Consider the following 15,064-nt stretch of genomic DNA (forward strand, 5'->3'; position numbering starts at 1 on the left):
AGGGTCCGATGTCTAATTAAGATTTTTTTTTGTAAAGTCCGATCTTTTAGTGGCCGTTCACATTACCCAAAAAAATGCAATTTGTAATGTGGATGCAATCTGACCCCCATGGGGACATGATGTTATGACGTCGCATGCACTGCAGTGTTTAAAAGGAGCATCCATGGCAATTTCAAGGATTTTCAACGTTTTATGAGGCAAAAAATTGCGAGTGGCAGATAAAGAAGAAAGAAGTATTTTGGCTCTCACAGTTTTATGGGATAATTTGTTTTGATGTCTGCCTAAAAACGTGTCTGTGGGCAAACAGTCAAAGAAAGGATTGGTGGAAGTTTCACGTAAGTTCCTAAAACATTTTATTTTCACCGGTTTTCCTCTCCGTCATCAACTATTTATCTTGTAACCATCTATTTGGGCGAATATCGCTTTTTGCGGACGTTCTGGTCGGATGAATGCTACCTGCAGCGCGAGGAGGAATCGTCGTATATGTAACCGATTTATTTCCACATACGAAAGAGGCCTGGGTCTGATATCAATCAATTCGGAATTGCACGGTTCACAGGGACATGAAAAAATCTGATACAGGTCACATATGAGCAAAAACAATGGAATATTTGAAGGCCTTAGACCTGAGGTGTTAAATTAATTTGAGCTCAGAGGCCAAATGCAAAAAATTATATTCCTAAGTGGGCCACACTAGTAAAATCATTGCATGATGACTTAAAAATATAGACAACTTTCTTTGCTTAAAAATAGACCAAGTACATGAAAATGTACAAATCATAATGTTTTTATTACGCTTACATGTTGCAGCTAATAGTATTCTATCGTTATTTGTACTTTCTGAATAAATGATGTGATAATGTTAATCAGTAAAATAGGTGGAACTGAATCTGGCAGAGTTTTAAGATGCTCTCATTGGTGTAAATTTAAAACAACAAAATTAGATCACAGGATGTTATTATAGTACCCATCCATCCATCCATTTTCTACCGCTTATTCCCTTTCGGGGTCGCGGGGGGCGCTGGCGCCTATCTCAGCTACAATCGGGCAGAAGGCAGGGTACACCCTGGACAAGTCGCCACCTCATCGCAGGGCCAACACAGATAGACAGACAACATTCACACTCACATTCACACACTAGGGACCATTTAGTGTTGCCAATCAACCTATCCCCAGGTGCATGTCTTTGGAAGTGGGAGGAAGCCGGACTACTTTTCCTCAACTGATGTATTAACATCATATGGTTCATTCTGTACATATGTAGCGCCATATACAACAAAACTTGTGAATTTGGACTCAGAAGGGGAAAATGTTTACCCAGTGATCACTACAACAAAAAATGTACATGTTATCGAAAGCATTTATTTAGGTCGAAATGTGACAGGTTACATTACCAACAAGATCTTTGCCAATCAGTGCACGGATGTACAATCCACATTTTGTATCATTACTCTCACTAATAAGCAGCGTAAGTACGTAGTGTCCAAACACCGAAGTGTTCCTTCTATCGTAACACAACACATCCTGTAGCTTCGCCTTCTTTGAAGCAGGAGACACAAAGAATTGCTATTGCGACATCCAACGGACACATTTAAAACAGTCAATTATTTCCTCCAAATTTTTTGGTCTTTTTTTACACTTTGCAAACTCATCTCACTGGCCGGCTAAAAGCTGTTTGCAGGGCATACGTTTGACATTACTGACGACTATGTTAAGGCATTTCAAGCAGTTATTACATCTATACAAGTGGTACACTGACTACATTGAAGTATATCCAGGTATAGTTTTTCTTCAATCAATTATGTTGAATAATTTTCACTGTTTTAGAGCAAAAGTAAAATTCTATGAAAACTGTGATTGTAAAATTCGGTATATATTCTTACCTTGTGTCTCCCTCCGCTTTAGCAATGTGACCAAAAATATGGGCGAAAGAGTTGGGGATAATCCCTCGGAGCTCTGGTACTGCTCGAACACCTTCCATGGTGAAGGTCTTCCCGGTGCCAGTTTGTCCATAGGCAAAGATGGTGCCTGAAAGTGAAGAGCAGAATGCAAACAAATCACAAAAGTGACATTAAGGACCACATAATATAATGACCAAGCAATCCAACGATGCAGATCTACTAGTAATTCTGCCGGTTGAAAGATAGCTAAAATGTCACCAGCAAGTACTAGCCCTGTTTCCATATAAGTTGGGAAATTGTGTTAGATGTAAATATAAACAGAATACAATGATTTGCAAATCCTTTTCAACCCATATTCAGTTGAATATGCTACAAAGACAAGATATTTGATCTTCAAACGCATAACATTTTATTTTTTTTTGCAAATAATAATTAACTCAGAATTTTATGGCTGCAACACATGCCAAAGTAGTTGGGAAAGGGCATGTTCACCACTGTGTTACATCACCTTTTCTTTTAACAACACTCAATAAACGTTTGAAAACTGAGGAAACCAATTGTTGAAGCTTTTAAAATGGAATTCTTTCCCATTCTTGTTTCATGTAGAACTTCAGTTGTTCAAAAGTCCGGGGTCTCTGCTGTCGTATTTTACGCTGACCCCAAGTTCATGACCATAGGTGAGGAAGGGAACGTAGATTGACCGGTAAGTTGAGAGATTTGCTTTCTGACTCAGCTCCTTCTTCACCACAATGGATCGATACAGCGTTCGCATTATTGAAGACGCCGCACCGATCCGCCTGTCGATCTCACAATCCAATCCTCCCTCACTCTTGAATCACGGGTACAAGCGGCCGAAATGAGTTTCCTTCGCCGGGTGGCGGGGCTCTTACTTAGAGATATGGTGAGAAAATCTGTCATCCGGGACGAGCTCAAAGTAAAGCCGCTGCTCCTCCACATGGAGAGGAGCCAGATGAGGTGGTTCGGGCATCTGGTCAGGATGCCACCCGAACGCCTCCCTATGGAGGTATTTCGGGCACGTTCGACCGGTAGGAGGCCACGGGGAAGACCCAGGACACGTTGGGAGGACTATCTCTCCCGGCTGGCCTGGGAACGCCTTGGGATCCCCCGGGAAGAGCTAGACAAAGTGGCTGGGGAGAGGGAAGTCTGGGCATCCCTGCTTAGGCTGCTGCCCCTGCGACCTGACCTCGGATGAGCGGAATGGATGGATAATGCGCCACACATTTTCAATGGGAGACAGGTCTGGACTGCAGGCAGGCCAGGAAAGTACCCGCACTCTTTTTTTACGAAGCCACGCTGTTGTATCACGTGCTAAATGAGGCTTGGCATTGTCTTGCTGAAATAAGCAGGGGCGTCCATGAAAAAGACGGCGCTTAGATGGCAGCATATGTTGTTCCAAAACCTGTATGTACCTTTCAGCATTAAAGGTGCCTTCACAGATGTGTAAGTTACCCATGCCTTGGGCACTAATGCACCCCCATACCATCACAGATGCTGGCTTTTGAACTTTGCATTGATAACAGTCTGGATTGTTCGCTTCCCCTTTGGTCCGGATGACACGAAAAACAATTTGAAATGTGGACTCGTCAGACCACAGAATACTTTTCCACTTTGCATCAGTCCATCTTAGATGATCTCGGGCCCAGAGAAGCCGGCGGCGTTTCTAGATGTTCTTGATAAATGGCTTTCGCTTTACATAGTAGAGTTTTACCTTGCACTTACAGATGTAGCGACCAACTGTATTTAGTGACAGTGGTTTTCTGAAGTGTTCCTGAGCCCATGTGGTGATATCCTTTAGAGATTGATGTCGGTTTTTGAAACAGTGCCGTCTGAGGGATGGAAGGTCACGGTCATTCAATGTTGGTTTCCGGCAAGGCCGCTTACGTGGAGTGATTTCTCCAGATTCTCTGAACCTTTTGATGATATTATGGAGCGTAGATGTTGAAATCCCTAAATTTCTTGCACTTTCACTTTGAGAAAGGTTGTTCTTAAACTGTTTGACTATTTGCTCACACAGTTGTGGACAAAGGGGTGTACCTCGCCCCATCCTTTCTTGTGAAAGACTGAGCATTTTTTGGGAAGCTGTTTTTATAGCCAATCATGGCACCCACCTGTTCCCAATTAGCCTGCACACCTGTGGGATGTTCCAAATAAGTGTTTGATGAGCATTCCTCAACTTTACCACTATTTATTGCCACCTTTCCCAACTTCTTTGCCATGTGTAAAAAAAAAAAAAAATGTTTATCAGTCATAACATCAAATATGTTGTCTTTGTAGCATATTCAACTGAATATGGCTTGAAAAGGATTTGCAAATCATTGTATTCCGTTTATATTTACATCTAACACAAGTTCCCAACTCATATGGATCAATTTGAACATCAAATATGTTGGGAGTGACTTACAATCTGAAAATGACGGTAATTGTAACATTTTTCATTTATTTATGCTAAGGGCTATTGACAGTATAACAATATTAACACAGTATTTAAATTAGTTTCTTATTCGCTTTTATTACATACAATTCTCGCTGAAAAGGAAAAAAAATCCCCTCAAAGTCCTATGGTGTCCAAGGAATTATTCCTGAAATTTGTAAGCGTTAACAAAAATGTCAACAAAATTATTGAGAAAATAAAAATAACTATTATGGATTATATACTGATACTATCTCTGGTATTGGCATCACCATTTTATGTATGGATCCGCCCTCCTGCTATATGTAGTGTACTGACTGTGACAATGCTGACACACAAACAACTGTGATTATATTATCCTCTATTATTAAGTTGCTCGTAAATATCTGCTTACTGTAACGTGATGCCATCAACACTTCTTAAGACTTTACTACGCACTTATTACTTGGTGTTAAAAGCTTGGTTAGCAGTTAACTAAGCTAGGAGCTATTGTGCTCGGTGTGTAAGATGACAAGCTTCGTCCTCGAGTGATAATTGTACTTGATAATGATCGGGCGGTACAGCTCGGTTGGTAGAGTGGCCGTGCCAGCAACTTGAGGGTTGCAGGTTCGATCCCCGCTTCCGCCATCCTAGTCACTGCCGTTGTGTCCTTGGGCAAGACACTTTACTCACCTGCTCCCAGTGCCACCCACACTGCTTTAAATGTAAAAATTAGATATCGGGTTTCACTATGTAAAGCGCTTTGAGTCATTAGAGAAAAAGCGCTATATAAATATAATTCACTTCACATTTTTAATAAAGTATAAAATGCAGTTTATTAGGTGACTATTATTAATGTAGGGGAGCGGCTCCATACTGTGTATGAAGACACATAATTAGCTGAAAGCAGCTTCTCAGTCGGGGTACTAAAGATAATTACAAGGTCAGTTAGAGAGGATCAGTGTGATCTGCAAAAAAAAGACAAAAATCAGCAATGGCTGATCATATAACTTTTCGCGAAAATCGTCCGAGACCGTTTCACACATCCCTAATTTGTGTGCTAATGTTCACATCGGAATGAGACAAGAACATATATTCGCGTTTCTAAAAGTGGAATGTTTAAAATAAATGTAGACATACTATACAGTGGAACCTCAACTTAAGAGTGTTTTGAGGTAAGATTTGTCTCTCAGCTAATTGTTATGCATTAAAGTCCTACTGAAAGCCACTACTAGCCACCACACAGTCTGATAGTTTATATATCAATGATGAAATATTAACATTGCAACACATGACAATACGGCCGCTTTAGTTTACTAAATTGCAATTTTAAATTTCGCGCAGAAGTATCATGCGAAAAAGTTGCTGTATGATGACGCGTGCGCGTGACGTCATGCATTGTAGAGGACATTTTGTTCCAGCACCGTTCCCAACTATAGGTCATTTGTTTTCATCACATATTTCCACAGTATTCCGGACATCTGTGTTGTTGAATCTTTTGCAATTTGTTCAATGAACAATGAAGACGTCAAAGAATGAAAGCTGTAGGTGGGAAGCGGTGTATTGCGGCCGCCTTTAGCAACACAAACACAGCCAGTGTTTCATTGTTTACATTCCCGAAAGATGACGGTGAAGCTTTACTATGGAACAAAGCGGTCAAGCGAACACTGTTGGATTGGACCACACACACAAAGTACAGTGTATTATGCAGCGATCATTTCGAAGGGCAGAGATGGGCATCGCCACCACCCGTCGACTGGTGCTGAAGAAAAGTGCGGGGCTGACCTTCCGGTTGCACAGATTCGACCATATAATCTCACTAAAAACATCTAAATCGCTCCCACTTTATAGTCTTTTTTTTTTTATTTCTAGTCGTTCACTCTCATTTTCCTCATCCAGGAATCTTTCATCCTCGCTCAAATTAATGGGGAAATCGTCGCTTTCTCGGTCCGAATCGCTTTCGCTGCTGGTGGCCATGATTGTAAACAATGTTCAGATGTGAGGAGCTCCACAACCCGTGACGTCACGCGCACATCGTCTGCTACTTCCGGTACAGGCAAGGCTTTTTTATTAGCGACCAAAAGTTGCGAACTTTATCGTGGATGTTCTCTACTAAATCCTTTCAGCAAAAATATGGCAATATGGGGAAAGGATCAAGTATGACACACAGAATGGAGCTGCTATCCCCGTTTGAATAAGAAAATCTCATTTCAGTAGGCTTTTAAAAACATCTGGTCTTACTCGCTGGCCATAGCTTATAGCTAGGTACTGACTTAGTTTTGATTTTCATAGCGTGGGAAGGAAGGAAGTCTGTGTAAAGGACTGTGCTGAGAAGAAAAAGTAGATGGTATTCATTGAATTAAAGAAATAATCAAAAACATAATGAGGAAAGTCAATTTGGTGAAGCAATTTTGAGAGTGCTACTAGTTTGCACCACACTGAAGCACAATGAGTCCGACTCCAGCCAAGGATATTAAAATAATATCTAAACGGCAGACATTCATCTATCAAAATATGGAGAGGCTGCTGATTGTGTGTTTGACGGCAAAGCAATTCAAAGTCCACTCTTCAGAGAAAATGCTTTACATTTTATTACATCAGTTCTGCAGTTGTTTGTATTTCATTGTGTTGTACAGTTTTTCATACACAACTTCTTGTTTCTTTTTAAAAAGCATGTTTCATGATACAACTGTGCTGTGTTGGCAAGCCATGCACCAATTTAATTGATTTCAATTCATTTCTACGGGCAACACTACTTTTAGATACAAGGGTTTTGAGTTAAGAGCTGTTACAGAACCAATAAAGCTCATACATTGAGTTACTACTACACATACTAGCCAACTCTGGTGGACTAATAGGTTCCATTTTGGTACATTAACTTGCAGCATTTCACTCACGCATTTTTTTGTTGTGTGTTTTTTTTCCAGTTGCAGCAAATATGTGATTGCGTCATTTTCCGTTTCATTGGTTTTATGGTGTTTGTGATTTCCAGTTTAGTATGTGTTCTTCGTTTAAACTTTTCTACCCATGTACTCCTTATCCACCACTGCAGTCTAGCAAGCAACTATAAAAATGTTATAATATATAGAGGTACAGTTGTGATCAAAATTATTCAACCCCCACACAATTTTGGTGTTTTAGCAAGTTGGACATTTATTCCGTATTTTGTTTATAGTCATATCAAATAAAGATGTGTCAAATAAACAAATGCAACTTAAATTGTAACACTGTATTTTACAAAATACCAAAAAAGGACATTTTTCTTAATATCTCATTGACAAAATGATTCAACCCCCTAGTTCCATGCATCTTTAGTACTTAGTAGAACACCCTTTGGCAGTAATGACATCCTTCAAAGGTGATACATAAGCTTCTTGCAAGCATCTACAGGTATTTTAGTCCATTCCTCTTGGGCAAAGGCCTCCAGTTCATTCATATTCTTGGGCTTGTGTGCTGCAACTGCCTTCTTCAAGTCCCACCACAGCTTTTCTACAGGATTTAGGTCTGGCCACTCCAGAGTCTTCCAGCCCTTCTTCTGCAACCACTCTGATGTTGATTTGGAGGTATGCTTGGGATCCTTGTCCTGTTAGAAGGTCCAACGTCTCCCAAGCCTCAGCTTCATCACTGACTTCATGACACTTGCAGCTAATATATTCTGCTAGGAAATAGAATTCATATTGCCTTGAACGCGCTGAAGATTCCCGCTACCTGAGGCAGAGAAACAGCCCCAGAGCATGATTGACCCCCCACCATGCTTAACAGTAGGCCAGGTGTTCTTCTCTTTGTAAGCTTCATTTTTTCTCCTCCAGACATAACGTTGATTCATAGGCCCAAAGAGTTCCAGTTTTGTGTCATCACTCCATAGAACAGTTTCCCAAAACCTTTGGTGTTTGTCCAGATGATTTTTGGCATACTGGAGTCTATTTTCTTGTGCCTGGTAGTCAGAAGTGGGGTGCGCCTGGGAGTTCTGGCATGGAGGCCTTCATCTCGTAGTGTGCGCCTTATTGTCTGGGACGAAACCTGCGTTCCCCCTCTGCAATGTCCTGTTGTAGTTCCTCAGCTGTTACCCGGGGGTTTTTCACCACTGTATGCTTCAAATACCGGACAGCAGTTGCACACAGCATCCTCTTTCTACCACGCCCAGGTAGTGTTTCCACTGTGCCTTTAGCTTTAAACTTGCGAATTATGCTCCCAACTGTGTCTCTTGGAATGTGTAATGTCTTTGCTATTTTCTTATACCCGTATCCTTTCTTACGAAGAGAAATTACCTCCTTTCTTGACTTCTTTGTCCACTCCCTGGACTTCACCATGTTGCAAATACACCATTGACCATCTACAAGCTGAGCGTCACAGTCTTTTTCAATCAGTTTAATTGTTGAACGTTATGGTTCTAATCACATCTACAGGTGTTTACAACACCTGATTGAAAATACCTTATTCAAATTCTGTTATTAAGAGTCATGATCTTCAAGGGGTTGAATAATTTTGTCAATGAGATATTAAAAGAAATGACACTGTTTGGTATGTTACAAAATATAATGTCGTCATTCAAGTTGCATTTGTCTGTTTAATGCATCTTTATTTGATATGACTATAAACAAAATACGGAATAAATGTCCAACTTGCTAAAACACCAAAATTGTGTGGGGGTTGAATAATTTTGATCACAACTGTACATGGGCTGCATATAGTGCTACGCACAGTGTTACTGTTCAAACTGCGTGATGTTACAGAGGCCAAACATTTTCAACACCATATTTTTCTGACTATAAGGCACACTTAAAAGCCTTTCATTTTCTCAAAAATCAACAGTGTGCTAATGTACCGACCTCGTAGCTATTTTATTTAGTACATGGTGTCTTCCTGTTTTTAAATCTCTCTTGAAAACATACTTTTATTCCATGGCTTTTAACACTGAGTGATATCCATCCTGCAATGGCGCCCCATTATAAACCTGCTGCGAACCTGTTTTTATGTTTTATTTATTTATTGTGTATCATGTTCTGTTTGTGTTATGTTGTGTTTGCCCGGTTCTCGTATTACCTTTTAACCTGCCCATTGTGCAGCACTTTGGCTACCCCTGTGGTAAATTTTAAATGTGCGTCATAAATAAAGTTGATTTGTTTTGATTAATGATAAATATGCAGATGGCAGTCACACATAAGAGATATGTGTAGACTGCAAGATGATGTCAGTAAACAACGCCAAAACTTTAAATGTTCCACTGAGAATAAAGAACACTACACGCGGCACTCAAAAATCTGTCAAAATGTTTTAGTACTAATTTGGTAAACTATGAAGCTGTACCGCTTGATGGATTGTCAACTTACAAGTATAATTATGGTGTGTGTGCAATGACCGCAAAATGGCACCCATTAACAGACATTATCTGGCTTTTTGTTTTGCAATATTATGCAAAACCAACTTTTCTTACCTTCTGGTACCTGCTGATGTGTATTTGGGATCTGCATAAACCCTGAAAATTTGCGGGCCTCCGTCATTGTACGTCGTCGATAAGCTTCTTATTTTTCTCTATCATCTCGTTAGCAGGCATTCAGCTGTTGCCATTTCTAATACAAAGTAGCGTAAAGTTCTAACTTATAGCTGTCATTAGACTCGCTATGAAAGCTCTAAAAACCATGGGTGTTGACAGTTTACATTAATCACTTAGGGAACTTCAGTTATTACAAAGTTCCGGTCGAACATTTTTTTTACGGGACACATTTCCGGCGTTGTTGTTGTACTAGTGAGCCACGGATGATTAGGTAAAGTCTGAATGTCATTAGAACAGTTAGCTCCATCTTTTGACACTTCTTCCACTCCTGTCCTTGCACGCTACACCGCTACAACAAAGATGACGGGGAGAAGACGCTGTCGAAGTGGAGCCATGTAAAAATGGCGCATCCTGAAGCGACTATCAGAAAGCGACTTGAAGATGATCTGTAAAACATAATCTATGCAACATTTTGACCAAAGAACCACCATTACATGTTATGAAGACTACAAGGAAGTGTTTTAAATTTTGAAAAAAGAAAAATCCCCTTTAAAGCGCCTTATAATCCAGTACGCCTTTTGTATGAAAAAAAGACCTGAAGAGACCCGCTAATCGGCCGTGCGTCTTATAATCCGGTGCGCCCTATGGTCCGGAAAATACGGTATACTTGTTAAATAAAACCTCTGCCGTGTTTTAATGTATACTTAGGCCGGGGGTCGGCAACGCGCGGCTTTCGATCTGCAAGTGGCTCTTTTACATCGCCCTAGTGCAGGGGTCGGGAACCTTTTTGGCTGAGAGAGCCATGAAAGCAAAATATTATAAAATGTATTTCCGAGAGAGCCATATAATAATTTTTAACACTGAATACAAATAAACGTGTGCATTTTTAAGTAAGACCAACATTTTAAGAATATAATAAGTATTCTTCTTCTTTTTAATAACATTGTTATTCTGAAGCTAATGAATAAAATAGTTCTTACCATTAATGCGACTTCTTGAACAGGAACGGTAGAAAACGGATGGATGGATTAAAATGCATGAGAATGTTTTATATTTTGAACGTTATTTTTAACACTGTGATTACCAGCGGAATTATTCATTACTCATTGCTGTGTTTTTCAACCACTGTGCCGCGGCACTGTGAGATACAGTCTGGTGTGTCGTGGGAGACATTATGTAATTTCACCTAGTTGGGTTGATAATATTTTTTGCAAACCTGTAATTATATTCAAAAATGTTCTGTTATTGAGTGTCTGTGCTGTCTAGAGCTCGGCAGAGTAAGTTTGTAATACTCTTCCATATCAGTAGGTGGCAGCAATTGCTTTTGTAGATGTTGGGAACATGGTATGTCGTGATCACAATATGCAGGAGGCAGCATGTAGGTAAAAAGGTATCCAACACTTCAACTAAAAATAAACAAAAGGCGAGTGCCGATAAGAAAAGGCATTGAAGCAAAACAAAACTAAAACTGAACTGGCTCTAAAGTAAACAAAAACAGAATGCTGGACTACAGCAAAGACTTACGGTGTGCGGAGCAGACGTCGACCACAAAGTACATCCATCGTTCATGGCATGAAAATCAACAATGTCCACACAAAGAAGGAGTGTGTCCGCACAATTTAAATAGTCTTGATTGTAAAAACAAAGCAGGTGCGATGAATAGAATTCAAGGAGGACATGAAACTGCTACAGGAAAATACCAACAAAAGAAGAAAAGCCACCAAAATAGGAGCGCAAGTCACACAGGAAAACACCGAAAAAACTCAAAATGAGTTACGGCTTGACAGTACACCTACATAGAGACAAGAGCTATTGCGAGAACAATTTTTTTTGTCAATATCAGCTACTGAGTGAAATTTTTTTTATGTTTTCTGCTGGTGGTGCGCCTCAGAATTTTTTCAATGAAAAAAATGTGTTTTGGCTCAGAAAAGGTTGAAAAACACTGACTTATCGTGTTAAGCAATGCCAGCTAAGATTTATCTGGGAGCCAGATGCAGTCATCAAAAGAGCCATAGGTTCCCTACCCCTGCGCTAGTGGCTCCCTGGAGCTTTTTTAAAAATGTATGAAAACGGAAAAAGATGAGGGAAAATTTTTTTTTTTATTATGGTTTCTGTAGGAGGACAAACATGACACAAACCTTCCTAATTGTTAGAAATACCACTGTTTATATTAAACATGCTTCACTGATGAGAGTATTTGGCACGCGCCATTTTGTCCTGATTTTGGAAGTCCTTGAACGCACCATAGTTAGTTTACCGTATTTTTCGGAGTATAAGTCGCTCCGGAGTATAAGTCGCACCTGCCGAAAATGCATAATAAAGAAGGAAAAAAAACATGTATTAGTCGCACTGGAGTATGAGTCGCATTTTTGGGGGAAATTTATTTGATAAAACCCGACACCAAGAATAGACATTTGAAATGTAATTTAAAATAAATAAAGAATAGTGAACAACAGGCTGAATAAGTGTAGGTTATATGAGGCATAAATAAGCAACTGCTATGTTAACCTAACATATTATGGTAAGAGTCATTCAAATAACTATAACATATAGAACATGCTATACCTTTACCAAACTATCTCTCACTCCTAATCCATAAATCCGATGAAATCTTATACGTCTAGTCTCTTACGTGAATGAGCTAAATAATATTATTTCATATTTTACGGCAATGTGTTAGTAATTTCACACATAAGTCGCACCCCGGCCATACTATGAAAAAAACTGCGACTTATAGTCCGAAAGAAACGGTACATGTAAAACTTTCCTTAATGCTGCCACAGGAAGACGTGTTTTATGCCACTCCTCCTTTGTCTCTTTTTGCCCATCAAACTTTTTATGCTGTGCGTGAATCCACAAAGGTGAGCTTTGTTTGTTGATGTTATTGACTTACGTGGAGTGCTAATATATATATATATATATATATATATATATATATATATATATATATATATATATATATATATATATATATACATACATACATACATACACACACACATATATATATATTCGAGTCATACCAAAGACTATAAAAATGGGACCCATTACCTCCCTGCTTGGCACTCAGCATCAAGGGTTGGAATTAGGGGTTAAATCACCAAATAATTCCCGGGCGCGGCACCGCTGCTGCCCACTGCTCCCCTCACCTCCCAGGGGGTGAAAAAGGGGATGGGTCAAATTCAAAGGACAAATTTGACCACACCTAGTGTGTGTGTGACAATCATTGGTACTTTAACTTGAATATAGACAATTACATCATGTGTTGTCTTCCAAATAACACTTATATAAGGCTTTACATTTTTTTGTGGCTCCAGGTATATTTTCTTTTGTGTATTATTTGGTCCAAAATGGGTCTTTCAACATTTTGGGTTGCAGACCCCTGACTTAGACCTATTACGCTACTGTGTCTTAATGTCAGTCGTTATGGTTGTACTTGTAGAGCCAAGAGTTTTCTGAGGTGGTTTTGTTAGAAAAAAGTTTGAGAAGCATGGCGCCGCAAGAAAAGAAGTAAATGTCCAGACATACCATTGTACCCTGCTAGCACCGAGTCGACGATTGGTCTGGCGGTGAGGTTGTAGACATCCAGCTGTTTGCTGTCAGGCCCAAACACCGTGTCGAAGGTGAATGTTTTGGGGGGCTCATGTGAGGTTTCCAGCTTGTTGACTGTGATGGTGCCTCGGATCTCGTCCACCGACACAGCCAGTTTGTGGCCCATGGACCTCTCCTTCTGGTTGAGGGGGCGACATCGCACGACCACCTTGACGTTGTCACTCACCTCCGGCTTGTCAAGCTTGTTGCTCTGGAACACATAGGGTGAGTCATTAGAGCAGAGTTTTTCAACCTTTTTGGAGCCAAGGCACATTTTTTTCATTAAAAAAAATGAAGAGTCACACCACCAGCAGAAAACATAAAAAAATGAAACTCAGTAGCCAATATTGACAAAAAAACAGTTGATCTCACAAGTGTTGGATATGAATTCAAACCATAAGCAAGCATGTGTCACTATAGCTCTTGTCTCAAAGTATGTGTACTGTCACCACACGCCGCGACTTATTGGAGTTTTTTGGTGTCTTCCTGTGTGTAGTGTTTTAGTTCTTGTCTTGCACTCTTATTTTGGTGGCTTTTGCTCTTTTATTGGTATTTTCCTGTAGCCGTTTCATGTCTTCCTTGAACGCTATTCCCCGCACATGTTTTTTTTCCGCGTTCAGGACTATTTAAGCTGTGTGGACGCTATCCTTCTTTGCGGGGACATTGTTGATTGTCATGTCATGCACGGGATGTACTTTATCACCATAAATGATTCCCGGGCGCGGCACCGCTGCTGCCCTTTGCTCCCCTCACTTCCCAGGGAGTGATCAAGGGGATGGGTAAATGCAGAGGACAAATTTCACCACACCTCGTGTGTGTGTATGTGACAATCATTGGTACTTTAACTTTAACTTTATGGACGCCGTCTGCGCCACGCGCTGCAAGTCTTTGCTGTCGTCCAGCATTCTCTTTTTGTTTACTTTGCAGCCAGTTCAGTTTTAGTTTTGTTTTGCAAAACCATCCCCAAGCTTCAATGCCTTTTCTTAGCAGGACTCGGCTTTTGTTTATTTTAGGATAAGGGTTAGATACCTTTTTACCTACACGCTGCCTCCTGCAATTAAATACCTGCTGCCACCTACTGGTATGGAAGAGTATTACACGGTTACCATGCCGAGCTCCAGACAGCAGAGACACTCATTGGCGGATTATAATTACTGGTTTGCAATAAATAATTTATACCCAATTAGGTTGATTGGCAACACTAAATGGTCCCTACTGTTTGAATGTGAGTGTGAATGTTGTCTGTCTATCTGTGTTGGCCCTGTGATGAGGTAGCAACTTGTCCAGGGTGTACACCGCCTTCAACCCGATTGTAGCTAAGATAGGCGCCAGCGCCCCCCGCAACCTCAAAAGGGAATAAACGGTAGGAAATGGATGGATGGATAGCTTAAATTATTAATTATTAAGCTGAGATTTAGGGCTTCATGGTGGCAGAGGGGTTAGTGCGTCTGCCTCACAATACGAAGGTCCTGAATAGTCCTGGGTTCAAGCCTGGGCTCGGGATCTTTCTGTGTGGAGTGTGCATGTCCTCCCCGTCAACGCGTGGGTTCCCTCCGGGTACTTCGGCTTCCTCCCACCTCCAAAGACATGCACCTGGGGATAGGTTGATTGGCAACCCTAAAATTGGCCCTAGTGTGTGAATGTGAGTGTGAATGTTGTCCGTCTATC

At 40.5% G+C, this 15,064-nt stretch overlaps 1 protein-coding gene across 1 annotated transcript in view; it reads right to left on the reverse strand.

The window, feature by feature from the left end:
* Nucleotides 1-15,064, reverse strand: part of kif3a (kinesin family member 3A) — a 51,438-nt gene that overhangs the window by 34,563 nt on the left and 1,811 nt on the right. Inside the window, exons 2-3 of the mRNA XM_061899698.1 lie at nucleotides 13,334-13,607; nucleotides 1,884-2,028 (exon numbers count right to left, since the gene is read on the reverse strand). Of these exons, the coding sequence (XP_061755682.1) occupies nucleotides 1,884-2,028; nucleotides 13,334-13,607 (419 nt within the window). The remainder of the gene's footprint in view (nucleotides 1-1,883; nucleotides 2,029-13,333; nucleotides 13,608-15,064) is intronic.

Source organism: Nerophis ophidion, linkage group LG05 (genome assembly GCF_033978795.1).
Source record: "Nerophis ophidion isolate RoL-2023_Sa linkage group LG05, RoL_Noph_v1.0, whole genome shotgun sequence".
NCBI classification, from domain to species: domain Eukaryota; kingdom Metazoa; phylum Chordata; class Actinopteri; order Syngnathiformes; family Syngnathidae; genus Nerophis; species Nerophis ophidion.